Here is a 15,830-nt window from a genome sequence, read left to right on the forward strand (position 1 = left end):
CCCGTTCCGTGTTAAATGGCCCCTAGCGCGGGTCTTTTGAAATTGGCGCAAATGCCGTTTCTTTTTAAAAACCCCGGGTCCTGGGAATGAGAACTTTGGCCTCGATCACGATCGAGGCAAATTGAGGGAGGGATTTAGGTCAGAGGGTGGGCAAAGGGCAAGGCATTTCCTCCCCTCATCGGAGGGGAGGGGGAGGAGGAAAGAGCCCTGGGAAGAAGGGAGCAAGGGAAGGCATTCTTTAGGAGCCTCTTTTCCCTGCATCCCCTGCCCAAAGCCCTCTTTTCCCTGCATCCCCTGCCCAAAGCCCTCTTTTCCCTGCATCCTCTGCCCAAAGCCCTCTATCACTGGGCATTCCTTCCCTTGCAGGAGGAAAAAATTCAGGTCACTAACGGAGCTCACGTCAGGCAACCCCCCCCCCCTTTTCAAATTCAAACCATTTTTTTTTGAGCAACTATGCGCATTGTTTATATTCCAGAGGCAGATGGAGCCAGGCTTGCAGTTTATATCTTTGGATTTCCTTGCTTTCTGCAGAGGCAGAAGCTACAAATGTTGCAAACAATCAATGTTACATTTTTAACAATTTTTTTTTAGCGAACATGCGCATGGTTTATATTCCAGAGGCAGATGGAGCTAGGCTTGCACTTGGATATCCTTGGATCTCCTTGCTTTCTGCAGAGGGAGAAGCTACAAATGTTGCAAACAATCAATGTTACATTTTTAACAATTTTTTTTTGAGCAACTATGCGAATGATTTGTCTTCTTGAGCAGATACAGCAAGGGAAGCAAAGGTAAAGCTAATGTTGCTTTTAAAAGCATAAAAAAAATGCATGGCAATCCCATCCTTTGCCTGGGACAGGGGCAGATCTGACCCAAAAGCCCACAGGTTTATAAAAAAAGAGAGAGAGAGAGAGAGAGGCATCTCTCTCCCTGCTTCAGCCGCTGAAACCCCTGTGCCTGGCTCTTTAAAAAGGGAGGACACTTCCCCCGATGCCCTGCAAACGTCACCATGACGATAGCTTGATTGGCAGCAGCCACCTCCAGAATGCATTCGATTTCTGTCAAAATGCATTCGATTTCAAATTTGTAGTGGGCACTTGCTAACGGAGCGATTCGGGGGAGGGGCATCCGGATCAGCCCAGTTCCTTCCAGGTCTTTTAGACCAGTATGAATGGGGCCTCTGAGTTTTTGAACTCTTGTCCCTTTCAGCACTTGATAGTCTGACCACTGGTGAAGTATGATGGGATTAATTGTGTGCAAATAATTGAAGGGCCAGAATTGCCCCACCTCAGCTCTAATGTGTGTGCTCCATCTGCAGCATACTGCCGCAACGCCTTGGATGGTAACTGGTACAGCTATGATGACAGCACCGTAGAAGCCGTCTTGGAAGATGAAATCAGCACGCGGGGTGCCTACATCCTCTTTTATCAGAGACGCAGTGTGGTTCCAAGCTGGTCTGGAGAAAGTTCTGTCAGAGGTTCGCAGGGGGCATCTAACCTGCCTAGTGGCACAGCTGCTTATTATGTTTTGGACATTAGTCAATCTTCTGTCATAAAAATTGATGTATATCTAAGAGTTCTAAACAGCCATTGGCATGGATTTAAGAACATGGGTCTTAAAGTCCCATGCTGGTGTGAGTAATGGATGTGGGTTGTATTCATTTCAAAGGGATGATTTACAGAACTGCATTACCTTGGTATGAGCACCTCACAGGTCCCATAACATAAGCATCTAGTTTATGAGGGGTGTGTGAAGGACTGGAATAGGACTTCATCAAGTTAGATTTACTGTGAGGTTAGATTTACTTTCAGCAAAGAAGTAGTAACTTTAGAATGGAGATGTGGGAGGAACAAACCAGCTACACTTTATAGTATATATGTTCAAAGTACAAAATAAAAAATAGGGCACATATTCCTTCTAGGGACAAGAAAGGACTAGTAGGAAAAGAAGATGAGAAATGTAGCTGGAAATGGCCTATTCTTAATTTTTTAACGGAGAATCCCCCAGCGGGTTATTCCTTTTGGCAATATCAATTGTAAACTGCTAGGTACTATTAATGTGAGATGCTAGAAGTGCTGATTGAACCCAGATACAGGCTTTCAGGGCTTGTCATGCTTGCCAAATCTTTGACTTCTGCAACTTCTACCAAGATAGCTGTAAATCCCCAAAATGATGATTTGGAATTTCAGGGGGAGCCCAACAGGTCTTCTTTGACTGTGTTATGTCCTCACACGGAGCCAAAAATTGGGAGGGGAGCTTGCACTACTTTCCCACTATTGCTGGCTGACTTTGACAGCTGTGCCTGTGAAAACCTGTCAGGCAAAAGCATAATCTCACAGCTCCTGTATCCCTAGCTGGTTTTCACTCATGCAGAAATGTGACTGACCAGGGGGGTGTTCCCATTCGCCTATAAAGCGGATCATGATGCGAATTTAGGGGGTATCGTTTCCACTGAAGCCCGAATTACCTGCATTGCCCCTGAATTGTTCCCATAGAGATTCGAATCTGAATCGGATTATCTTGAATAATTCATTATATGCCTATAAAGCGGTTTAAAAAAACAGTAGGTTTTAAAGCAAATTATTTTTGCTCCCGGGGTCCGATTCGTGGTATCCGAATGGGAACGAAAGGGTGTCTGATTCAGGAACCTGGAGATGAGAGGAGCAGCGCTCAAGGGACTGGCCTGGGGGTGTCACCCTCTTTGTTCTCTTTCTGCATTGCCAGCACCATTTTCTTCAATTCGCATAGACTTTCCCCCGGTGGATTGCAACCTCCCCTCTGCTCCTCATTCATAGACCGATGTGTGAGGAGAGCCATTGAACACCATTTTTAACTATTATTGGGGGTGTTCCCACTTGTGATTTACAACGCTTTAAAATACACCGGTATCAGTTAAATCGATTCAAAATAACCCTGGTCTTATCCCGCGTTCCAAATCGCTTTTTTTTCTTTGTTCTCATTTACCAACTGATTCGCTTTAAGTGATCCTCTTTCGTTCCTATTCAAATAAAACGGTGTTTATATAAACCGGTTTTAGCCTTATTTCGTTCCCACTCACCATTTTTGGGCTGTCAATCAAAGCAACGTCATCATAACGTCACTTTTAAATTTCGCGGTTTGTTATAAAAGAGCCAATGAGGAGGCACTTAAAGTGCTGAGTCCTGCAATTATTCGTGGGGAAGGATGGTTGAGGGAGAGAAAACTGCCTCCCCAAAGCACTTCTGCTACCTTGGAAAAAGACACCAGGCTGGGGGAGGCTGCAGGCAAAGCGAATTTAGGGAAAGCTGCTTCCAGAGGAACTATGGGATGGGAGCACTCTTCCCAAAGATTCTCTTTCCAGGGTTGGAGGAGAAGGCAGATTCCGTTTGGGAAAGAGAGATAGAAAGGCTCTATTCCCCCCCCCCCCCCACCCATTGCAACCTCCCCTCTCTGTGTGGGGAGAGCCTTTCCATCTCTCTTTCCCAATCTAGGGAGACACAGGAAAGAGCTTCAGTTCCCTAAATTCGCTTTGGCCGCCCCATGGGGAGAGACTCTTTAGGGAAGAGTGCTCCCTGGGCTGTCTTGGGAGCCATGAAGCAGGGATTTCCTGTGAAACCCATCCCATAGTTCCTCTGGAAAGAGCTTCGGTTCCCTAAATTTGCTTTGTCCGCCCCATGGGGAGAGAATCTTTGGGGAAGACTGCGCACCCTGATGAGCAGGAGCAATGATTTTGATATGGCACCCATCAATTGCTCCAACAACTTGAGGAAATCCTAACTCTGCAAAACTGGCCATGACCTAGGAATAAAACATATAAACAAAGCATAAGTCTTTTTTATTGACATAAACATTGAAAATCTCCTATAGAAAACCACCACATCAGTATCAAACAGTATAAATATCAATCACTGCAGAGCTATCTAAGAATAGTGAGTAATAGAATAGGATTCCAGTAAGCAGGCTTTTGCCATCACCAGAGGCTGAGAGACTGTGACTGGCCCAAGGTGACCAAAGAGTCATAATCCAGTGCTCAAACCCCTTTCAACACGCTGGCGATTACTATGCTATGAGAAAGAGAGAGAGAGAGAGACAGAGAGAGACATGCAGACAGACTAATTAGATAGGTACATTGGCTAGACAGAGAGAGAGACAGACAGACAGACAGACAGACAGACAGACAGACACACACAGTCTGGATAGGTAGATAGGATAGTTAGATTGATAGATAGTTAGATAGATAGACAGACAGACAGACAGACAGATGGATGTATGGATAGATAGATATACAGATACATGGTTGGACAGGCAGACGTACTGGACAAGTATATTGGATGGATGGATGGATAGATGGATAGATGGATAGATGGATATGGGTAGATAGATACATACATGGTTGGACAGACAGAGAGACAGACAGGATACATACAGATGGATGGATAGAATAGAGAGATTTAAACACTGGCTAAACAGACTGAAATAGAATAGAATGGGCAGTCTTGGGAGCCATGAATTCCCCAAATTCACTTTGGCTGCCCCATTGATCTCTGGGCTGTCCTCCAAAGCCCATCTGGTGCTCAGGCAGAGGTGAAAAAGAAAGAATAGTTAAAAATGGTGTTCATTGGCTCTCCTCACATGTCGGTTTATGAAAGAGGAGCAGAGGGGAGGTTGCAATCCACCGGAGGAAAGGCTATTGTGCGAATGGAAGAAAATGGCGCTGGCGATGCAGAAAGAGACCAAAGAGGGTGACACCCCCAGGCCAGCCCATCGCACTCCGCTCCTCCCATCCAGTTGACCCGATTCAAAGGCCGAAACGTTCCTATTTACATACTCCGAATCCTATCCCGAATCAAGGAAAAAATGTAGGTTCGACCCTTCTATTTTTTTAACACGGGTTATACGCCTTTAACACGGATTTAATTATAATCCGATTGACGAATCGCATTTTAGTGGGAACGATTGCGGGTTGCTCTAGAACTGTTCTAGACTTAATTCAGTTTCTAATAGGAATGATGTACCTTTGATTCGATTTGTAACACGGAGTATAAGCCAGTGAGAACACCCCCATTTTTTCTTTTTTTGCCTCTGCCTGAGCACCTGAGCAGCAGATGGGCTTTGCAGGACATGCCTGCTTGATCGTCCCCCAGACAGCCCAGGGAGCAATGGGAGAGGCAAAGGGATTTGGGGGAATGGAGTTTCCTTCTCTCTTTCCCAGAGGAACTGTGGGAAGACATAGATGGGCTTTGCAGTACATGCCTCCTTGATCACCCCCCAGACAGCCCAGGGAGCAATGGGGGAGGCAAAGGGATTTGGGGGAATGGAGGCTCCTTCCAGAAGAACTATGGGAAGGCACAGGAGAGATTGGACGTCCAGGAATCTGAGGGGGGGATCAAGCTTTCTCTTCTCTCTTCCCCAAAGAGTCTCTCCCCACTGAACCTTGCTGCCTTCTCCTCCTTGATCCGATTTGCCAAGCCTGAGCTTTGGATGCATAGTTTCTACCCACTGAAGCCTGCTGCCTTCTCCTCCTTGATCCGATTTGGCAAACACACACGCACACACACTATTTAGATAGATAGATAGATAGATAGATAGATAGATAGATAGATAGATAGATGCCTATATGTGTGTGTGTGTATATATATATATACCTTATATATATATATATATCTATCTCCAGGGATCTGAGGGGGGTCACCTTCTTTTCTCTCTTCCCCAAAGAGTCTCTCCCCACTGAAGCCTGCTGCCTTCTCCTCCTTGATCCGATTTGGCAAACACACACACACACGATAGATAGATAGATAGATAGATAGATAGATAGATAGATAGATAGATAGATCTTTATACACACACATGCTTATATATGAATACTCACACACACATATGCATATATATATATATATATATATATATAAACACAAACAGGTATATACACACATATTTGTGTGCGTGTGTGAACGCACATATATACACATATGAATGTATATTTGTGTGTGTGTGTGTGTATTATGGCACCAGCACACTCTGGCAGAGGAGGATAAATGTCTCACATACACAACAGTTCCCATAATTCCTTATTACTGAGCCAGGGCAGGTTAAGGGGTCTCAAACTGTATTATTTCTACAGTGGGTTTGGAACTACAGATGAGGGTTTTTTTGTAAATTAAAAAAGTTGTTACTTTAAAGTAAATTATAAAGTAACAACTTTTTTAATTTACAAAAAAACCCTCATCTGTAGTTCCAAACCCACTGTAGAAATAATACAGTTTGAGACCCCTTAACCTGCCCTGGCTCAGTAATAAGGAATTATGGGAACTGTTGTGTATGTGAGACATTTATCCTCCTCTGCCAGAGAGTGCTGGTGCCATAATAAACTACCATTCCCAGGATTCCCTGGCACTGAGTTATGGTAGTTAATATGGGGAGACACAGAAGAGGACGAATAGAGGCTCCTTCTAGTCTGGGGAGACACAACAGAAGAGTCTTGAATGCAGCCGATTTTCATTGGCTGCCCCCCCCCCAAAAAAAAACCCAAGACTTATGACGTCTGAAGCCTAGGCGCTTGATTGACAGCTTGCGGACACAAATGGGAACGGGGAGCAAGTTAATCTGCTTTAAAATAAAGCGATTTAAAATAAATGGGAACGAAAACAGGGTCTAAATGAATCGAGGTAATTTGCCCCTTTTCGTAATGGAAACGATGGAAAAAATTCAAATTATTCCCGGAACATAATCAGAATCGTGCCGATATAATCCGTTTTATCTGCCAAGTGGGAACACCCCCCAGGAGTGAGCAAAGGGAAATTTGCAGAGGTTGTGCCTGAGAGAAGCCCAGTCCTTCAGAGGACTTTCTTGCCCCAAGACTGCTAAGGGATCTCACACCGCATGCACCAGCAGTTTTTGTTAAAACACTTTTGATGTTGCACAGCGTGTGAGGCAACACATCAACGTTTGGCACCAGATTTTCCACCTTCGTGACTATAGTCAGCAGCTTGTGAGCTGGAGAAACACATCTCCCTTTCTCAGTGAGCAAAGAGACACTGTAAACGTCTCTCAGAGGAGGCTTTTATTCTTAGAAGACGTTCCACTGTGTACAACAATATATACATCGACACCTTCCACCATCCGCAGTAGTAACAACCTACTCTGGGGCACAATGCTCCACTACTCTAGCAAAGGCTCCGTGAGGCCCACTAGGCCTTGCATCTCCCTCTGGTCTCACAAAGGATCCAGCCTCCCTCCTGAGGGACTTCTCAGACTGGCAGCATCCTACATACTTTACAGCACTTGTTGACTATCTTTTTGATGTCACTTCCTGTTTAAATGCCTAATCATTATGGCTCACAGTAACCCTTTTATGCCTGGTTACTATTAAAACCCACATTGTACATTTTCCTTGTGACTCTATATCCCACACCGCATGCACCAGCAGTTTTCACTCATGCTTCCTGCCAGATTCAGATGTTTCCTTCATCCCACAGAGATCTCTTTGGGCAATGGTAAACTCATCTGCTAGCAAATGATCCAAGAGGCTTGCAAGTAATCCCTTTCTATCAGATTAGGAAGGGGGGTGCATGAATTCAGACTGACTTAGAAATGAGAAGAGCCATTTCCAGATTGTTTGTGGAAAATGGCTGTTTTATATCCACTTGTTTCTAAAAGATGCAAATGGTTTTACATATATGTGTTCAGTCCTCAAGGCTGTTTGATATATTAGATGGTTGAACAGAAACTCAAAGTGTGAACATTCACAGGTGGAACCAAACAACATTATTCCTCTTCTCTCCTGTACAGAAGACTGCTCCCACAATAATGCAAAGGTTTTCCTTGCAGGTTCCACCAGCAGCTCCATTTCTGAACACTGGCTGGCACGGCTTGGTGGAAGCAACAAGCGAGAGAGCCAAGTGTCCCGGAACTCTGTGACATGCCCATCCCTGCCAAAAATGCCAGACTCACCTACTGCCACCAATATCAACAGCAACCAGGAGAAAGGTGCTTGGTTTTTTTCTGTTCTGCTTGCTAAACACACTCCTGCCTGTCATAGTGCTCACTCCAACACCAAAATACAAATCTTGGAGTGCTGCTGCCACCCACCTGATTAAATGTCCACACTCCTATCTGGGCACTCCAGATGTCCAGCCTCTGTCATTTCTGAGACTACAGCCGGGGGCTGGGCTGCTCCCTTTGTCCATGGATTTGGACACTGCCTGAGGAACAGCTACATTGCTTCAGTAGGCCTAAAACTGAGCTGGACAGGTGCAACATCACAAGAACTAGAACTTTGGTTCTTTTGTCGCTTCCCTCGTGCACAGTTCAGAGGCTGTTGTTGCAAATTACCAGGGAGGAAGGAATGTAAACTGCTTCGGGAGTGCTTAAGTGCACTGATAAGCAGTATAGAAATGTACTTGCCATTGCTATAATGTTCCTTGGGTATTCTTACCCGTGTTTGGTCCCTCCTTTATGCCTGATCAGCAAATGCGCCAGTAGTGGGCAAGCTTAGCCTACCTGGCTGACCTTGCTCTCCACCACTTCTCCAAATCCCTCTGCTATTCTTTCTTAGTTGCCTTAACTAGTTGTCAATTAAGGTACAATGGCAAGCAAATAGGAAGGGTATTTCCCTTCCACTTGCCAGTGCTGGGTGTACCCTGTTAGCCAGCACAGATATCATCTTTGAACTGTAATTATATCAAAGCAAACTGCAGTGTCAACAGCCAAGTAAATGGAGGGAATGTGGGATTATAGGATGAGTGGTTGGAAGAACATGGTCCAGAAGACAGAGAGTAGGAGAGGAATTCTTTCATTTCAGTCTGAATTGGAAAAGAATTCAGGGGTCGTTGTGCTCACTCTTGGAACATTGTTGCCATTCACCTGATTCAACAAGTGTCTACACGCCTATGTGTGGTATATTTAACTCCACCAAGTTCCTAGGAATCATTGACAGTCCTCTTTGTTTTCTTTTCTAGGTGGCTTTGAGTCACGCCCTCTGGTGCGTGGTGTACAAGGCAGGAGTCTCAGCCTGAAAGCTTCCCCCAGTAAAGCTAAGCTGGGAGTTCCCAAGCCCGTGCCCTTGCGCTGGTCTTTCAACTCCAAAGAGTGGCCAACAGAACCTTCTGGGGAGCTTGTAGAATACCTGGAGTCTGGCCGCAGGCCTCGGTTCACAAATGAGTCCATTGTCCCTCTTATGACCAAAGAAGGGGAGGACATCCTAGAGTCTTCGCTCAGCAAAGCCAAACAAAATCATGTGCTGACAGGCCTGGGGAAGAATGAGAACCACGGGAAACCATCCATGATGGTGGAAAACCCAGGCAGCCTAAAGAGAACAGGAAAGCCAAAGGAGGATGTAGGTGAGCAGCCACGGACACCCAAGAAACTGGTGCTTTCTCTCAGCACAGTACTTCCAATAAAAGATGAAGAACCTAACACTAAGGCTAATATCAATGGGACTGCCCGCACTGGTACAAACCTTCCCCCCTCTGACTATCAACCCAAGGGTAGAGTTATCCCTGACCCAAAGGAGCTGGAGAGTGAGAAACACTCAGAGGGAAAACTGGCTGTTTTCAGAGCTGGCTTTCTGCGGAGAGACCCCAAGCGGCACAGTGAGTCTGACAGGCATAGGGTCATGACACCAGTCATGGCCTCCTCCCGAGCATCCCTCTCTAATGGGACTTTGACTTCTGTCACTGGCACTAGGGCAAACAGTGCTTTGTGTCGCAGCTCCACAGACGGTTTGCCCAATGGGCGGATCTGCCGTTCTGAACTAGACATCAAGCGTGCTCAGAGCTCCTGCAGCAGCAAGGGAAGGAATGAGTGGTGGCTGAGCAGGTCAACTACCCTCTGCAAGGCAAACAACAGCATCTCCTTGCAGGGTTCTACACCACCACTAACTCTAGATGGGATCTCTTGTGGCACTTTCCAGCGGGCCAGGTATCACACAGCATCCCTGGGTAGGAGAATCCCCGTGCCAGAATCCAGCTTCTGAACTAGTCCGATGTTCCATCTGGATATACCAAAATAGTGGCAGTCCTTGGTGCTTGTAAGACCTTGAGGCCTTTGGATAAAAACTATTGATTGCTTGAAAGCATGGTTGGTGCTTGCTTCCTACGGGATTTTCTTTCAGCCAGGCTTTATCCATTCCAAGGGTGCTCAATAACACCATTGCCTTGTCTGGGATTGGGAATACAACAGGGATTTGTGGACATGGGTTCAGAAAAGGATCTATATAAAAAAATGTCAGGAGAGTGCTAGAATTAAAGTATTTATTCTATACAGTGACATAGTTTAATTGATAATAATGAGAGGCTGTGTTGTTTTGTGACAGCGGTTATTTTGGTACCAAGTTGTGGGGAGAAGAAGAAGAGGGGAGAATCTCATTGCTCTCTATGCAATAATCCCAATTTTTCTATTTTCTGCAAGACCTTTAGGTTTTACAGATCTATTTGTTATTAAAATTGTCTCAAATGATTGGTCAGCATGGATGGTTTGGGGAGCCACGGGTGGATATGGGTGGCAATCAGGGGTGGAATTTGGGGGCTGTTTGTTCACCAGCATGCTCAAGCAAGAAGAAGAGCTAACTGGCCTTCATTGGTTGGCAGAGCTGCAGTATTTTCCTGCAACATTTTAATCTTTAAGAAACTCAGGTCTCAAACACACTGCAGAAATAATCCAGTCTGAGACTGCTTTAACTGCCCTGGCTCAGTGCTAAACATCTCACAAAACTACAGCTCCCAGGATTCCCTAGCATTGAGCCAGGGCAGTTAAAGTGGTCTCAAACTGGATTATTTCTGCAGTGTGCTCTGGACCAAAGTCAGGGAAGGAACTATTGGGCAGCTCTGGCCATTTCATGGAACATCTTCTTGAACACCAATGATTAAAACTAGTCTCCACGGTAGTTGTTATGGTTCCTGTAGCTGTTAAAACCTGAACACTTCTGGCCCTATGTCATCCAGGCCTACCCCCTTCCCTCGAGTAAGCAGATGTGCCAGTATATTCTTCCTTGAAAAAGGACTGCTGTATAAAACATTTTCTTCAGCTATCAGATCTGTATGTGGTCTTTTGGCAAAGACTGACCAACACTCTTAGTAATATCTACATCTGTAGTTCTCAACATTTGGTCCTTCATCTGTTCTCAACATCAGATTTCATTATTTCATTGCCAGTTCTGGAAGTTAAAGTTCAAAATATTTGGAAGACCAAATGTTGAGAACCACCAGTTTACACTGATGTTATAGAGATGTTTACACAGAGACAATGGGGATTATTGCACATGCTGTATCCTATCTTTTTCCCAGCGGGATACACATGTTTAACTGTGTTTATCACCTTCTCCTGTATGCAGCCCTTATGCAACCTGGATCTATCCCACAGTTGTTCAAGGACGGGACTTTTCCCTCTTTGAAAAGCCGTGGGATAAGCCCAGGTTGTATATGGGCTGCATATGGGAGAATGCGATAAGATCTGTCTTTGAAGTTAAACACGTGTATCCCATCAGGAAAAAGATGGGATACAGTGCATGCAATAATCTCAATAATCACACAAGAGTTTCAGGAGGCAATTCCAGGAATAAGGAGAAGCAAGTGAAAGAGGACAGGAGGATTTGGATGGAGTGGGGAAGGTTATTAGCCTGGGTCTGTTGTGATATGATGGCATATGAGGCAATGGAGAGGTTTGAAAGGAAAGATACTGAATTTGTCCTCTGTTCAAGAGGGGCCTCATGTGGTTTAGGTAGAAAAAGAGATGAATTATTTTGATGGAGGAAGTTGGTTAAATGTAGAGGGCGTTTTTTTGTGGGGGAGGAGGAAGATTTTCAAGCCATGGCTGGTTGAATCCGTGGATTCGGAATCTGTGGATTCTGACTATAGCTGGAACTAGCAATTGAACTTAAGCCCATAGTGGTTTAGTTTTGGAATGTGAGCTTGAGTTTGAGTTGATAATGAAACATTTAAGTAGAGAAACACTGAGCCCTTGGGCTTTGGTTCCAGAACCACCACTACCCTCCACCACCTCCTGGATACCAAGATCCCTAGATGCTGAAGTCCTAGTATATACAAAGGTGTAGTAAAATGGTGTCCAGTATATAAAATGACAAAATCAAGGTTTTCTATTTGGAATTGAGAAAAAAACCATTTTCAAGCAATGGATGGTTGAATCCATGGATAAAGAATCCATGGATACAGATAGCTGAGTGTAGTAGACTGATTGATTTTGTGGGATAGAAAGATGGCAGACAGTTTTGGGATAGAGAGGTAAGAACTGAAGTCTCCCAAGGACAGGGCACAGAAAGATGGACATGTCCTAGGGGACTGTAATGAGATGAAAGCAGAGGTGGACTGTCTTTATGGAAATTAGAACGAATGGTATAGGTATAGGTGGGAGCCCTGGTGGCGCTGTGGTTAAATGCCTGTACTGCAGCCATTCACTCAAAACCACAAGGTTGCGAGTTCAAGACCAGCAAAAGGGCCCAAGCTCGACTTAGACTTGCATCCTTCCGAGGTCGCTAAAATGAGTACCCAGACTGTTGGGGGCAAATTAGCTTACTTGCTAATTAGCTTACTTGCTGTTCATCGCTATGATCTTTGGAATAGCGGTATATAAATAAATAAATAAAGAACTCGATGATGGCTGTTCCTCTGAAAATATAAGTAGGACATTTCCTCCTTTCTGAAAGTGTCATACAAATGTCTATTCTACATCAGCCCCTTAGTGCTCCATGCCCTTTGTTTCCAGGAGTGTGTATCTAGACTTGTGGTGTATCTTCAGGATTTCAACCACCTCTATGCAAGGGAGAATTGTGAAGAGCAAGGACGGTTAAAGCCTGCTTAAGAAGCTCTGAGGTATGAAAAGAATCAAGTAAGAGAGGGTTGTATCTGGGCTTGCATGATGCTTAAACATTAGATGTCTACTTAGCAGTGTGGAGTTCACCAGTGATTTCAGAAACTGTAATTTCAGTTGCAGAGGCAATGTGATGTAGTGGTTTGAGTGTTGGACTACAACTGTGCAGACTAGGGTTCACTCAGCCATGGAAACCCACTTGGTGACCTTGGGCAAGTCACACTGTCTCAGCCTCAGAAGAAGGCAAGGGCAACCACCCTCTGAACAAATCTTGCTGAGGAAAAACCCATGATAGGGTCACCTTAGGGTTGCCAAATTACTTCTGACAACAGCAACAAGAACAACAATTTCAGTTGAACACAGACAGTAGGGAGCCAAGAGAGAATGTTTGCAGGATACCATTCTGAGACAACAAGGCAAGTAGCATTCTCCAGGGGTCTTTCATGTGTAATACTGGAGCAGTCGTCGTCGTCTTCTTTTAAAAATAGAACACACAGTGTAGTTCAGCAACCATGTAGAAAGCTACAATGCAGATCATACATTCAGGGTTTGGTTTGTTTGTTTGTTTGTTTGTTTTTGCTATATGACCTGTGGTTTCATAATCTCTGCCCCAGCATCAGTGAAGAAAAAGCCATCCAGCTGAAAATACCCCAGGCCCTGTTTCTTAGATGCCCAGCAAAAGCTTTGTAAGTGTGAAATAGAATTTGGCTCTGGACTCATTAGCCTACTGTCACGAGCTGGTCAACCATGCCATGGCCATTCTGTTACCAGGCTGCTGCAGGCTGAAGCTTGGTTGGTGTTGGGGATGGAGTGAATAATCTCCCACTCTCTGGGGGCTCTTTTTGTTAAGGCATTGCCTAGCAACTGCAGCAGGAGTGGAGCAAGCAATGGCGTCCTCCCAGGCAGCCAGCAGTTTTTTGTACGAGGAGATGGATGACTTCATCTTTCACGAGAGGATTTCAGTGTATCAATTGCAGCTGGCAGGACAGAGAGAGGCTGGGAAGGTTTGTGTGGCATTGAGGGGATTTGGGGAAAGATAGCTTGGGGGGCATGGAGGTGTCCTGGTTATCACAGTCTGATGCCACTGTCACGCAGACCCTGCTTGACAAGGCAGGGCCTTAGGACTGTTTTTCACACATGCAGGACTCTTTACTATGGCTAGACATGAACACCACTGGTTACTTGCAAAACAGCAAAGAGAATTTCAGGCAAGATTTTTTAGTCAAAGTATAAGTTGGATGTTTTGTCCCATTCTGAAGATGGTTCGCAAAGTCCCATTCTGCATCAGTCCCTTGGTACTTATCACTTCTCCAATTCCATAACACAGAGGAAAGTATGCAGCTAGTATCTACAAGGTCCCTTTGTGTAGGGAAGACAGTAATTGCAAAGAGCAAGGGCAGGTAAAACCTGCTTAGGAAACTGTGGGGAATGGGAACTACAATCACACACACAAAGTGAAAACAAGTGTTTCCAGATAACTCCAAAGACATTGTGCAGCTATTGCATCTCCCCAGTTAGCATACTTTCTTTGATAAGAAAAAAGGGAGAATCATAGAATCATAGAGTTGGAAGAGACCCCAAGGGCCATCCAGTCCAACCCCCTGCCATGCAGGAAATCTCAATCAAAGCATCCCTGACAGATGGCCATCCAGCCTCTGTTTAAAGACCTCTAAGGAAGGAGACTCCACTACACTCCGAGGGAGTTTGTTCCACTGTCGACCAGCCCTTACTGTCAGGAAGTTTCTCCTAATGTTGAGGTGGAATCTCTTTTCCTGTAGTTTGCATCCATTGTTCTGCGTTCTAGTCTCTGGAGCAGCAGAAAACAAGCTTGCTCCCTCCTCAATGTGACATCCCTTCAAGGGCTGTCATATCACCTCTTAGCCTTCTCTTCTCCAGGCTAAACATCCCCAGCTCCCTAAGTCGTTCCTCATAGGGCATGGTTTCCAGACCCTTTACCATTTTAGTCGCCCTTCTTTGGACATGCTCCAGTTTCTCAATGTCCTTTTTGAATTGTGGTGCCCAGAACTGGACACAGTATTCCAGGTGGGGCCTGATCAAAGCAGAATAGAGTGGCACTATTACTTTCCTTGATCTAGACACTATACTTCTATTGATGCAGCCTAAAATCGCATTGACCTTGTTAGCTGCCGCATCACACTGTTGATTCATGTTCATTTTGTGGTTTACTTGAACTAGATTCTATGAAATACACTGAATGGTGCTGTTCTTCCCTTCTTCCCTCTCTCTTGCCTTGAAATTTGAACAAACCAGATTGCAACATGCAGAGAAAACAAAATGTAGATGGAAGGAAGGAGAAGGAGATCTTAAGGACCTTAGGCCCCTCTTGTGCATTTTTAATATTGTATGTTTGGCATGTAACAACTGTTCTTTTTCAGGACCTAGATTGGAAATCAGCCACAAGTCTTTGAATGTAAGGGCACATTAGAAGAATTTGGGTCCACATCTTTGACAGTTTTGTTTTAAACCAGGTCCATATATATCAGTCTTTACAGAATGTTTTTTTATATAAAAATAAACTTTGTGCATGAGTGAGAAAAGATGGGGAGGGAGATGTGAGCAATTTTAATCAATGTGTATAGCTGCTCTTTATGTGCATGTATTCAGGTCTCCTGAAAGTGGAAGAAGACAAAGAATTGTGTTGAACAACACAACCTGCACAATAAAGAAGTGTGTAAAGGTTGGGCAATACATTTGAAAACAGTCTTCCACACCCAAGGCCCTCTAGATGGATCACAGCCCCCATACCAGGCTGGAGTATGGCCATTTGGGTCGGAGCAACTGGGCGTCTCATATCTTGAGGGTGCCAGGCTGTGGGATGCTGCTGTCCAGGAACACAGGATGATGGTGGTAGAATGGTGGTGGTGGGGTAGTCACACACATATCTGAAGGTCTCAGCCCTGGGACATGTATCCTAGTGTCTCCAACCAATCCATCAAAATGTGATGGTTAACACTGGAGAGCTCCTTATGTCACTATGTATTTACTATACACATACAGCATGTTACCTTGCT

The 15,830-nt window shown here is 44.8% G+C and overlaps 1 protein-coding gene across 1 annotated transcript in view; it reads left to right on the forward strand.

The window, feature by feature from the left end:
• LOC149322071 (ubiquitin carboxyl-terminal hydrolase 43-like) overlaps positions 1 to 10,439 on the forward strand; it is a 156,389-nt gene extending 145,950 nt beyond the window's left edge. The window contains exons 14-16 of the mRNA XM_089522991.1: positions 1,316 to 1,474; positions 7,804 to 7,962; positions 8,934 to 10,439. Of these exons, the coding sequence (XP_089379117.1) occupies positions 1,316 to 1,474; positions 7,804 to 7,962; positions 8,934 to 9,949 (1,334 nt within the window). The 3' untranslated portion in view covers positions 9,950 to 10,439. The remainder of the gene's footprint in view (positions 1 to 1,315; positions 1,475 to 7,803; positions 7,963 to 8,933) is intronic.
• Positions 10,440 to 15,830: the final 5,391 nt, after the last annotated feature.

Source organism: Sceloporus occidentalis, unplaced genomic scaffold, assembly GCF_023333645.1.
Source record: "Sceloporus occidentalis isolate IW3139 unplaced genomic scaffold, rSceOcc1.0.p SCAF_1, whole genome shotgun sequence".
Taxonomy (NCBI): domain Eukaryota; kingdom Metazoa; phylum Chordata; class Lepidosauria; order Squamata; family Phrynosomatidae; genus Sceloporus; species Sceloporus occidentalis.